Source organism: Rhodnius prolixus, unplaced genomic scaffold (assembly GCF_049639745.1).
Source record: "Rhodnius prolixus isolate KJV_2025 unplaced genomic scaffold, Rpr scaffold_9, whole genome shotgun sequence".
NCBI classification, from domain to species: Eukaryota; Metazoa; Arthropoda; class Insecta; order Hemiptera; family Reduviidae; genus Rhodnius; species Rhodnius prolixus.
This window is the reverse complement of record NW_027411604.1, coordinates 12322722-12334076: the sequence shown is the minus strand read 5'-3', so window position 1 is coordinate 12334076 and position 11355 is coordinate 12322722. Positions and strand designations below refer to the sequence as shown.

The 11355-nt window shown below is 31.3% G+C and overlaps 2 protein-coding genes and 1 long non-coding RNA gene across 6 annotated transcripts; 1 reads left to right on the top strand and 2 right to left on the bottom strand.

The window, feature by feature from the left end:
* Positions 1-778: 778 nt before the first annotated feature.
* Positions 779-3309, bottom strand: LOC141454375 (protein N-lysine methyltransferase METTL21D-like). Of its 2 annotated transcripts, XM_074128527.1 has the most exons (4): positions 2911-3309; positions 2640-2841; positions 1463-1587; positions 1057-1119 (listed from the first exon to the last, which is right to left on the bottom strand). In XM_074128527.1, the coding sequence occupies exons 1-4, from the start codon at positions 3141-3143 to the stop codon at positions 1083-1085; spliced, it is 597 nt and encodes a 198-aa protein (XP_073984628.1). In that variant the 5' UTR covers positions 3144-3309; the 3' UTR covers positions 1057-1082. The 2 variants fall into 2 exon arrangements, with proteins under 2 accessions (XP_073984627.1, XP_073984628.1); XM_074128526.1 differs by lacking the exon at positions 1463-1587 and having other exon boundaries at positions 779-1119; positions 2911-3306.
* Positions 3310-5266: 1957 nt separating this feature from the next.
* Positions 5267-8796, top strand: Tektin-C (Tektin C). Of its 3 annotated transcripts, none has more exons than XM_074128520.1 (7): positions 5267-5406; positions 6552-6942; positions 7097-7369; positions 7803-8025; positions 8112-8248; positions 8326-8407; positions 8524-8796. In XM_074128520.1, the coding sequence occupies exons 2-7, from the start codon at positions 6554-6556 to the stop codon at positions 8659-8661; spliced, it is 1242 nt and encodes a 413-aa protein (XP_073984621.1). In that variant the 5' UTR covers positions 5267-5406; positions 6552-6553; the 3' UTR covers positions 8662-8796. The 3 variants fall into 3 exon arrangements, with proteins under 3 accessions (XP_073984621.1, XP_073984623.1, XP_073984622.1); XM_074128521.1 differs by having other exon boundaries at positions 5299-5410; XM_074128522.1 differs by lacking the exon at positions 8524-8796 and having other exon boundaries at positions 8316-8407.
* LOC141454378 (uncharacterized) lies at positions 7932-11283 on the bottom strand. The gene is made up of 3 exons (XR_012458678.1): positions 10692-11283; positions 9409-9587; positions 7932-8069 (listed from the first exon to the last, which is right to left on the bottom strand). It is a non-coding gene; the product is annotated as an uncharacterized lncRNA (long non-coding RNA).
* Positions 11284-11355: the final 72 nt, after the last annotated feature.

The following is an 11355-nucleotide window of genomic DNA, read 5'->3' as shown; positions in this document are numbered from 1 at the left end:
GTGGATTGGGTTTCCTCTAAAAGATCATTGTCCGTTTTTTTGCACATATTTCTATGGATGATTATATACGTAGCTAAAAATTCTGAATTTTATAAAAATCCTATTACCAGCACTACCACTTTATTCACTTTTTAACGTTTTTCTCCAAATTTTCAAACGATTTTCTTTAAACTTTTAACTTTCATCAAGCTAGGGTGGTCTATACACTGAAATTTTTTCACGTCAGGGACTTCTGGAAGAGAGAATTGCTATTCTTCAATCTAAAGGTCCTTTTCATTAAGATTTACTTATGTTACATTGTAAAGGAGAAGTAAAATGTCTTGCTAAATTTTCAAGATACCTAATTCAAGATCTTAAGCACCACTTTATTGCATGGATGTTTTCTAAAATGTATCCGATTGTTTCAAAGCTACATACACTACCAAAATGTAGTAGATCAAATGCTTTTATTTGAATAACATTTAAAAAAAAAACTCGTTTTAGACATTTTGAGGTAAAAGTTAAGTTAGAACTTCGACAATTGTGGAAAGTCTACAAGTCACATTTTAGGGGAAAAAGAACTTTTTTTTTTCTCTGCGCTATGAACCTCAATCAACCTAAATCTGCCACTGCTATCGGTTGAAAATTGTCAAGAGTTGATAGAAGAGGTGTGAAAAATTTCTTCAAAAGTTAAGGACATTAACGAAACTTGAAGGAAATGAAGATTACAATATGATGAGGATTGCTTGATCTTCAAGATTGCAGTGATGGAATGGTGTTTAAAAGATTTACTATTAATAAAAAAAAATAAAGAATAATAATATTGATTAAATTGAAATAAGATTTCATTTTCATAAAAAAAAAGATTAAAAGCACTAAAAAGTTTAAATTGTAAATCGACAACAGAACTGAGAATTAATTTTTTTTCTGCGCTCTTAATAAAAATATATCAGGACTAGCATATAATTCGTCCTGTTCATTTAAAGGAACTTTATTTACTGTAAACACTTCATTAAATTTAATTAAAAATTGTTTCCATATTTCTTGCTGTTTTTCAGTGTCTCTCTTTTCTTGAGATAGAATGATCTCCGTCGAATCACTGCTTAATAACTTGATGGTTTCGATGAGTGGATCCAACGACTGAAAACATAAATATGGTATAAACATATTTTTCGTTTTATTATCTTATATAATTTTCAATGAATTAAGACATTCAGGCGGATAATCTTAAAAATTATGAAATTCATAACTGATTACTCCCTGATTATTTATTTCTTTTAATTTATTTAACATTTTAAAAAAATCCACGTCTGTATTAATATATCAGTTAAATTATTTAAAAAAAAAATTTCAAGGAGTAGTTACAGTAATTTTTGCTATGAAATCTTTGATATGAAAACGATTTAAGCACCCATTGAAAAAAGAAATTAGCCCAAGAATCGTGTGTTGTATTTAAAATCAATAATGGTATGCTGATACTTACACAATTTTATAAGGTAGATAAGTCAAAGAAATTCTACTGTCGGAACATCTCGTGTGAAAAATAAGGGTGAATGAATTCATAATATGCAAATCTGGGACGTTGTATAGCTTGTCCAAACAATAACACTGTCGGAATAACAGAGATATCAGACCAAAGTTTTAACTGGTAATTTTTTGCGACGATGTATATTTAAGTGGATTGTTACTAAACGTAATAAATATGGAGGTTTAGATGCATTATTTTATGCGAAAACCGCTTCCTTTCTTCTATTCTGAATAGTTTTTAAAATAATCTTTTTTTAAGGCGCGGCAATACCCGAGATCATTGGCGCAGGAGTCTTTTTCTGTGCCTCCGAACAGATTCTCTCGATATAGACTACACTATCCATCACCCGTAAGCCATGAAAAGTAAAATATGTAATACTAATTATTTTAAGTTGGCTTTACGATCAACTATTGATCATATGTTGAGGTCGCAAGCTGAAATACTTTGCCAAAAATGCTTTTTAAATACTATTTAATAAAACCCACAGTCTAGACCGGGTATCTAACCCAGAAATACGACAATACAACTTGGATTTACTGTGCGTGCCAGGAAAAATTTCTGTAAGATTATCAACATTTGCAGAAACTTGTAAAGTAAATTTTCGTTTACAACGCCTATTTATTCACTAATTTTCAGGAAAACTACTTAGAATAACTTTTGAAAAACTGTTTACACATGTACATATATCACGGCTGTTTTCAAACCTCTGGGTTAAGTTCAAAGTTTTATAACCCCCATTTCACTTATGTATGTAGCGAAAAAGTACAAGAGTAGCCTGTTCAACTTTCTGTACTAAGTCTTCGGCCAACACTTCTCTCACAATGATGGTCCCACATATTAGTCTCTTCTGCATGATTTGGCCAAAGTCAAAACCAGACCACCTTTCCTAACAATTAAAGAAGTACTATGACTCAAATTTGGCAACTTGAAAATGGTAACCAGATGTGCCTCAACCTCTGGAATCCCGTGGTGCACAATGACTACCGATCCTTCTATTACTGTAAAGTACTTAAATATAAATTGGCTTCCGAACAGAATTAAGAAGAGTAAGATGATCTTCCGAAATATTAACTTCTGGTGAGCCAAATAAAACCTACAATAAATATAGTGTCATACAGTAAAGTAAACATACCTCTTCATAATAAACACAGTCCGAAAGTAGAATGATGTCCGCTGGTATTTTCAGGGATTCAATATTATTTTGTTTGTTTTGTCCCCAGGTCAGTGCTGCAGCATTTACTTGACCTCTGTCACTCCAAGCTGTTCTATTCAGGTCTATAGTTTTAAGAAGTTGAGGAACAACATCGGGTAAATCTGTTAGTACAACATCCCCTCTGAAACACTAAAATAAATTAATTTTTAAAAAACATTTGCAATAAATTCAGATTACAATGCCCACTCACCCATAACATGCAGCAGCAATTCCAACACAACCTAATCCAGCTCCCAATTCAATTATTTTTCTTCCTTTTAGCCATGAATCGTATTGTCCGGAGCGTTTTTCTAAATATTTAGCCAACACTAATGCTGCATCCCACACAACACAACTTACATTTCCAACAGAATGCTGATAAAACAGTAACGTTTTTTTTATATTTTCTAATTTAACTTCTCTTAAAAAAATGCGATCGGCCATGGCCGATATTTATACCGAATTATTTATTGTTCTTAAACAAACTTGTGCAAAATTGTTCTACAATGCACACCACGCAATGGATCTTCCAGTTCAAATTACTCACGTTCTCCGTTACAAGTTACTATCAAAAATCAAAATACCAAGCTCAATCCTTTATAGTTTGACAATTCTGTAAGATGAAAATATCCCTATTCATTTAAAATTACTATTGTAAATAATATTTATTGCTAATAACTTCTCATCTAATTTAAATAATAAATATGACCAAAAATATATAATTTTGTACATATTTGTATTTAAAATTTGTATTTTTGCTTTAAAGGTGCGTTAGGAATCATTACGGTCTCAATTAGAATATGCGGTTTCCCAAAATATGAATTTCCATAAACTTACGTTTCATAACTTATTCACTTTCATAGAAAGAGTTCTTAATTTTATTTTAAAAAAATTTCTGTTGTAAGTTAAGTTCGGGGGCGCAATGATTGCCCTATCTTTAATCTAATTGCATTTCTTTCCTCGGAAGACCACACCTCTACAATGTACAAAAAAAGATAATAATGAAAAAAATAACCAAACATCAAAATAAAGAAAGTAAGTTGGAAATCATGCGATTTAAAGCCACAGACTCAACCAACATTTGCATTTTGAACGCATCTCTACAGGTTCAAGCACAGTCAGCACCTCTAGAAGAGCTTCTCTTTGCAAACTATCTAAAGTTTGAAGAGCAACACAGATACTAACTTTAAAAATGAAGTGCTGGCCAGTGGAATCCCAAGAAAAAATTGTTTTACCTTATGCAAAGATGAGAACGCTAATTCCCTCCTGTTCCAATCGCTAATTCCCTCCTAATTCCATCTGTTCAATCAGGAGACAAGCGTAGCGAAAGCGTAGAGGTACCACTTCTATTGGAATCTTTAAGACCCTATGAATTTATGACTTTAGAACCTAGCTCACACTCTTACTTCCAACGTTGGGCAGTAGAATGTTAGAAGGGTCATATTTAATACATAGGGTTTTAGAACCTACCAGATAAAAAAAAAATCTGATTTTGAGCTCGAAAAATTCTGCTCGTTCTATTTAGGGGCAATCCTAACTCTTAGTTTTTCTGAATATAATACGAATTAGTTTAATTCAACGGGAGTAAGTAACTTTCTTCTAATAGTGCTGCAAGAAGCTGAGCTTCTCAGAATCTTTCAAAATGAATTTTTCTAAAAAAAAAATCTCAAAATAAGGGTGATATATCCTTTATGTGATAAACAATTCTCGAGCTGCTGAGAAAAAACAATAAAACAGTAGAATTTTTTGTTTTTGTTTTTTGTGTGGCTGATTTAACATCAACATCGCCGAAACATCAAACTTCGGTTAATTGATTTTCAAACACTTCCTAGGAATGGATGTGAGGTCCTCAATAAACTTTATTTGGAAGTAAATCCTTCACAGAGATTTAAAATTATAGAATGACTTTTCAAATCATCATATACAAAGGAAAAAGAGAAGGGATTTCCTCAATAGTAGTCCATCAAATTGTTGGAAAGTATCCCAATTCTGAGAAAAGGAGTGCTACCCCTTCGATTTTTACTGCAATGGTGGAAGTGTTTTAAGTAATGAGGGAGAAAATAAAAAAAGAAACCGGCAGTGCACTAAGTTCAAGACACCAAGGATCACAGATTTGATGTCACTTAAAAATTTAACGTCGTAAGACGTTAAAAGTTATATATTTTAACACATTAAGAAACTGGACATTTCACTGCTATAAAATTTATCACTCAAATTTCAATTGATACGGTTTATGAACATTGGCCAGTATCTTGATAATATCTTGCCTTAGAAGAATGCCGTGGTGGAAAGCTAATTTTGCAGAACGTAATGAAGCGGTTGGAACATCGAAGGATATGAAATTAAAAAAATGCTCATATTCAGAAAATAATTAGATAAATTTTAGAATTAATCAAGTTTTTTTTTTTTTGTTGCTAGAGCAAACAGTGCCAGTAACAACAATGACGCTCAAACCCAAAATTGAATGGTACAAAAATGTAATTGTAACTATGTATTATCTCTTGGATCAATATCACCTAAAACGCCCGTTTCTTTTTGTTATGAATTGGACATGAAACCAAATCATTAGTTCCTTTACAATTGTTATTTCAATTAATCAGTTACTGTGGCAACGTTATTACTTTCGATACGTTCCAATCCAACGTTGTTATTAGTGTTGTTAGTAACCGAAGTGTTTAAATAAGTTATTTTAACAAACTTTCTTCAAGTAAGTAAGTGTTGGTCGTAATTTTCTATTTAATACCTTCAAACTAAAGTTCAGTTAGATCTTCTTTTGAAGCATTTGCTTCAAGGAGAAAAGTAAAAAATTACTTGCTATCTCTGAAATGATTTTTCCCTCTTTCCGAAGAAATGAGCTTCAATAATCGTCACAATATATCAGTTTTATCTATAAAAAAAAAAAAATTCTGACTATAAAAAAATAAAACGTTGAGGATGTATCGGTATGGTACCGGGATTTTGTTAATGAAGCAGAATTTGTAGATTGCGCAAATATATTTTAACAATTTTTGTTTCTAATTAAAGTATTAATAAGATAGGTAACAAATCTGATCTCAGATTTTCGGGTGCTATGAACAATTTTGGTGGTACCGAATTTTTAAGTAAGTGGAAGGCTAAAGTCTATGTGGTGGATAACTATGAACCAATGCCTATCAGTTCAAGTTCAATTTTCGCAGTTCTTTTGGAATCATCTGCCGATTCCTACCTTCAAAAAGGCATAATGACTAAATCTTCTACACATAACAAAACGGTGGAATTTCCTCATATTTTTGAAAGGTCATATAAGGGTAAGAAGTTGGTTAATATATTAACATGTGTAAGGTAGTGGACCAGCGCGTATTATCACAGCTTAACAATAATTCTTATTAGGAACCCAATTAGTTTTAGTTGGTAAAATGTCTCACATCATACAGATTCACTCATACGTAGTAACGTCATTCTCATTATCCTTAGTTAAAATGACTGTATACTAACTATGGCAAAATACGAGTTAAGTATTATTAATTTAAAACAAAAAATGTGAAAAACGGTGGAACATCAGTTTATACTTTATAGTCATATTTCCAAATAACGGATTGTCTAAAAGTCCAAAGCCTCTTGTCATTCGCGTGGCCTAGGCTAGGAAAGTTTCTAGTTAGAGAAGTTCTGGAGAAGAGAAAGTTAGAGAATTTTTTGATAAGGGTTATATGTTTCCATGGTTATCGATTTTCTTAAAAAAGTATCATTCAAAATAAATAAAAAAATGGCCATCTTGTTTAAAGAGATTTAGCAGTATTTTCAATCATGATTTAATTTTCTTTATCACTTATCTCTAATTTTGTTTTTAATTAAAAGATAATATTAATTTATTAGGAATGACTCAAAATACAAGTGAAACCCATTCAAAGTATTCAAAAGTCTGGAAATGCCCAAAATACACTTTGAACGATTGGCACCAAGGTACAAACGAACGTCGAAGGAATACTGAACTTCAACATCAATTAGCTAAACAGATACTAGCAGATAGTGAAAGATTAATTGAAGAAACTTCTGAAGAAGCGACAAAAAATAGAAGAGAAGTAGATCATCAATTGCAAGTAAAAATAAAGGACATTGAATTCACAAAAGAACAATTAGAAAGGCAAAAAAAACAAATGGATCTAGAAATTGACGCACTAATTACTTATAAACATAGAATTGAAACTGCGTTGAAATCTCTGAGTGCTAATGCTTTGGATATCTGTCATAAATGTTTAGCTTTCAGGTACCCGTTACAATCTCTGGCATTAGTTTAGTATCTTGGACAACATAAAGATCTAATTTTCTTTTATTGTTCTATTTTTGATATTCTAAATTTATAAGAAACGATTTTGTGAAAGAAAGTCTATAAATAAAATTTAGCTATTTATTTTTAACAGAGACTGCCGACTGGGACTTGATCTGTGTATTGACGATGTGGAGCATGAAATTGTAAAGGAGACTGAAATAATTACAGGTGTAAACTCACTTTTGTTGCGTACTTTAGAACAAGTGAACGAACAAATAAGAAGAATTAGAGCTCAGAATTATACTCTTAGTCGTGATTTATTGGATAAAGCTAATGTGCTGCTCATTGATAAACATAATCTTCTTTTGAACGAAAATAGTCTCAATCTGTCCATTTATCACGGAGGTACCGCCCTTGATCCTGCGTAAGAATAATCTTTTATCATTTATTTTTGTTTTATTTATTTTGTAAAGAAAATATAAATAAACAACGGCTTGACAAAGTATTGCTCTAAATATTTAGGCTTGACAAGTTCTTTTTTTTGCTTGCTAAATGTCTTCCTTTGTTTAGTTTAGTAAGGAGATATGAATAAAGAATGAAGTTCTTTTTTGAAGTTATTTAACATCAAACTATGATGGAATTTATAGTATAGTAGAAGTAATTTTAGATTATAAAATTATGATGGTTTACCTTAGTGGATTTATATTAAGATGTCGAGGGGCGTCGAGAATAACCCAATAATCTATTAAAACTAAATAATCACTGAATCAGTAAAGGGATTCATAATATTTCATTATAAAATACAGAAACAAATTCTAAACTGTAATTTTTATTATCAATGCATTCCTTGCAATTAGTACGATTACTGAAGCTGAATGGAGTGCTCATACTCAGGCCAACATTGATGCTGCCACGAAAGAGTTAAACATTTGCATTCCATTAAGAGCGTACATTGATGCAGTGTTAAAGCAAGTTATTGAAGATCTATGGAGTCAGAATGATGCTGTTAATGAAGCATTCCGTAGAAGAATTCAAGAATATAAAACAGAAAAATCCAACTTGGAGAGAAGTCATTTTGAAGTAAGAATTTTTTTAAAAATAAAAAATGTTTATTCTCCCATTTTCTGAAACAAAAGACCATTTTTGTATTATATAATTTATTTCAGTGCGTACGCCAAATTGATGAGATGAAAACTAACATAGTAAATTTAGAGAAATCTATAGCGGAAAAAGAAAGATTTATGGCCCTTGCGCATACCCGTTTAGGTAACCGCTGCCACAGGGAGAATGTAGAATTGTGCAGGTAAGATAACAATTTTCTTCATTCTCTGTTAAAGACTCTTTAGAAGTAAACTCAAATGATTTATAAGTTTCTTTTAGAGACGAAGCAGAGGTTTATCTTGTAGATGAAGTCAACAGAATCAAAGATGCCGTAATAAATTTGCAGCAAATGTTAGCAGAAGTAAGATTTAAGACCTACAAAAATTGAAATTTATTACCAATCGTGAATTTTTGTAAAAAGTCATGTTCAAAGGAGAGAAAGCGTTTCATATAAACTATTTTATTTTTTATTTTCAGGCTAATGCCACGCTTCGATATTTGTTGAGGACACAAATTCAAATAGAGGAAGACATAAATATCAAAAATAATTCAATAAAAATTGATGAAGTAGATTGCATGACTCTAAGGCGCTCAATTGACTATCGTTCCTATTGAAATTTGGAACATTTGATCAGCGAAGTGCTGAAACATCGCTAAATATATCTATAATAGTTAAGGAATAAGAACATGGACAGCCCTTATTTATTGAAACGTAAACAATTTGAATAAAATAAACTTTTTGTAAAATATTTTTTTATATTTATTTCAATATTTTAAAAACCTGTCTAATCTCTTTTGCGATGGTTCACAAATTATCGGTTAAATAGCCCTAATGTACTGAGCAGGTTTAATGGAAACTTTGTCTTGCTTTCAAAATACTTTCTACCAATTAATTTACATAGGTTAATTTTAGAATAACAAAGGTCTATTGGTTCACAGATATATATATTTTTTAATTATAACTTTCGATTAGTAAAATAGTTACAAAGTGAGAACCAGATAAGTTATTGAAATTTTTAGTTGTTACTTGTACCTTTAATTTCACGGATCACAACGGTTTTTAAGCTGTTTTTAATGATCCTACGCCTTTCAACGTTAGGTTAAAGCAAGTCCAAGAAATCACGGACGAGTAATCTTTTAAAGAATATTCTTTGGTGAATTCTATAGAGATAAGTAAAAAAGTAAGGTTTTCTTAAACGATGGATGTTTGGGTACAATTGGTGCCCTTAAAAAGGAGCTTCTGAGAATTGGTAACAGAATAAATATTGTAGGTATGTGATTGTGTAAACAAGAAAAAATGAGCAAAACAAAAACTAAAATAGAGACAGATTCATTCAAAAAAAATAAATGAGAAAAGATTACATTTTTTGTAATGAAGGCTTTCTGGCCACTGCCCAACATGGTTCCTCTTGTTATTTAAGGCCTGACATTTATGGATCAGGCATGGTTTTCTACGTTGTGTTAAATTTTCAGTTATGAATGTTTAGAGTCATCAAGTTGGTGGCAGCCTAAACCTCAAAAGTAGAAAGAGCCCACTTAATCTGTAAAAAAACAAAAAACAAAAAAACTGAGTTATGTTGAACAGTTATGTAAATTTTTATATCATCTACGAAAACTTGAAATTGAACGTGTCTTTGGACAAGAGTAACATCATTTACGTACAGTAGAAATAGACTGGCACTATTAGGAACCTTTTGGGACGCCTGATGGGCCGAAAGAGGATGGAAAGGAATATTTTCAGTTTAACCATTTCTTGTCCATAAGGCAAGAACGAAAACAATTTAGGCTATTTCCATTAAAACACCATTGGCAAAGAATGGTCTACTCTATCATTATAAACTTAAAAGTTATCATTAAAGGAATCTTAAGATTTAAAAATTGAAAAAAGCAAATTGCTCATAAATTGCTTAATACATCTCATGAAACCGTGTTGGTTATCCGTGATTATATTTTTGAAAAATAGAGTAGTAAATAGTTATCTGATCAAGTGCCTACGAGTCAGACTTTGCCAATGAATAACTAAGCATATTGGGACGATTGTTTTTTTTATAATATCACGACCTTTCAAGGCTGGGGCTTCATAATTCAATTTTAAGACTTTGCGAAAAGAACCAGTAAAAAGCAATTTATGGAAAAGGATTTTTTGAAGGGTAAACTAAGTCCCAAGCGACAATGTTTTTAATACGGGGGATGTAACTGAATGTGGACTTTGTTAAGTAAAGAGTAGATAATAAATAAGTAATGATCAGTTCCCGAAAAAAGGCAGGATGAAAATGTAAACTGAGATTCATTAATCACAAAAAAATATTTTTAGAATTTGAAGAACTAGGTCTCTCTCATAAGGGAAAGGAACATACGTGGCAAACAAACTGGTAGTTGGGGTATTGGGTCTTTAGAAATAATGTTGTCTGAGCAAATTGTATTGGAGATATTAGATTTCCAAAATTATTCTTTTATGACCAAAAACAATGTTAGAAAGGAATATTTTTTTCTGTGAAGCTTGTAATATTAGTTAGTATTTGCTAGAGTTTTACACTTAGTCCAAACAAATGGAAAGGCTAGATAGAATAAGTGAGGTGATTTATAAATCTGAAGTTACAAACATTATTCATTTGGCGAAGGTCAAGCAATGAAAAATGTGTTACCATTTGTTCTTTGATGAATCCAGAGGCTACATTCTGATAACTGACGCATTTTCCCCAATCACATCTTTTGCCTTTCAACCAATTCCGGTCCCTACATTAATTTACATAATTCTAGGATTGTCATGACCATGTTTCTTCTCATCTGACTAGTTGCGAAGATTTTTTAGATATTTCGTTTCATTTAGTATCATATCTTGAGACAAAGCAGCATTTTAAGGTTCGTACTTCGATATAAGCTGCAATTACGCATTTTATTAGCAATTTTTACAAGTCTTATGAGCCACCAATTACTGAGATATCTTTGGGAATGTAGAGCAAATGCATAATCTCACCAACTTTATTTTTACCATGCTATATTTTTTCTTCACCATTATTGGTTGTAACAATATTTACACCATAAATGATATTTTCGCTCCTTTGGATGTGTTCATTAATAATATTCTCCATCAGCTCAGTTTTTTCTCCTTCGTAAAACTCGTTAATTTACGTCTTTATTTATAATATGAGACATTCAAGTTTAAATTAATAAAAGAGGGTTAGAGTAGGTAAAGAATAGTATAATTAATGTCCCTCTTGCTTAATGCTTAACCCTTCTCTTTAAAATCACCTGTTCTCTTAGTGCAACACAGATAGTAGTACCATCAACCTATACGGTTTTTTATTG

What these genes read in the sequence shown, in the direction of transcription:
- LOC141454375 (XM_074128526.1), bottom strand. Translation starts at nt 3,143, where the DNA reads ATGGCCGATCGCATTTTTTTAAGAGAAGTTAAATTAGAAAATATAAAA. An exon ending in ATTGCTGCTGCATGTTATGG is followed by an intron (nt 2,842 to 2,910) that starts GTGAGTGGGCAT and finishes TTAGTGTTTCAG; the next exon opens with AGGGGATGTTGTACTAACAG. An exon ending in ACTGTGTTTATTATGAAGAG is followed by an intron (nt 1,120 to 2,639) that starts GTATGTTTACTT and finishes TTATGTTTTCAG; the next exon opens with TCGTTGGATCCACTCATCGA.
- Tektin-C (XM_074128520.1), top strand. Translation starts at nt 6,554, where the DNA reads ATGACTCAAAATACAAGTGAAACCCATTCAAAGTATTCAAAAGTCTGG. An exon ending in TGGAGAGAAGTCATTTTGAA is followed by an intron (nt 8,026 to 8,111) that starts GTAAGAATTTTT and finishes AATTTATTTCAG; the next exon opens with TGCGTACGCCAAATTGATGA. An exon ending in GAGAATGTAGAATTGTGCAG is followed by an intron (nt 8,249 to 8,325) that starts GTAAGATAACAA and finishes AGTTTCTTTTAG; the next exon opens with AGACGAAGCAGAGGTTTATC.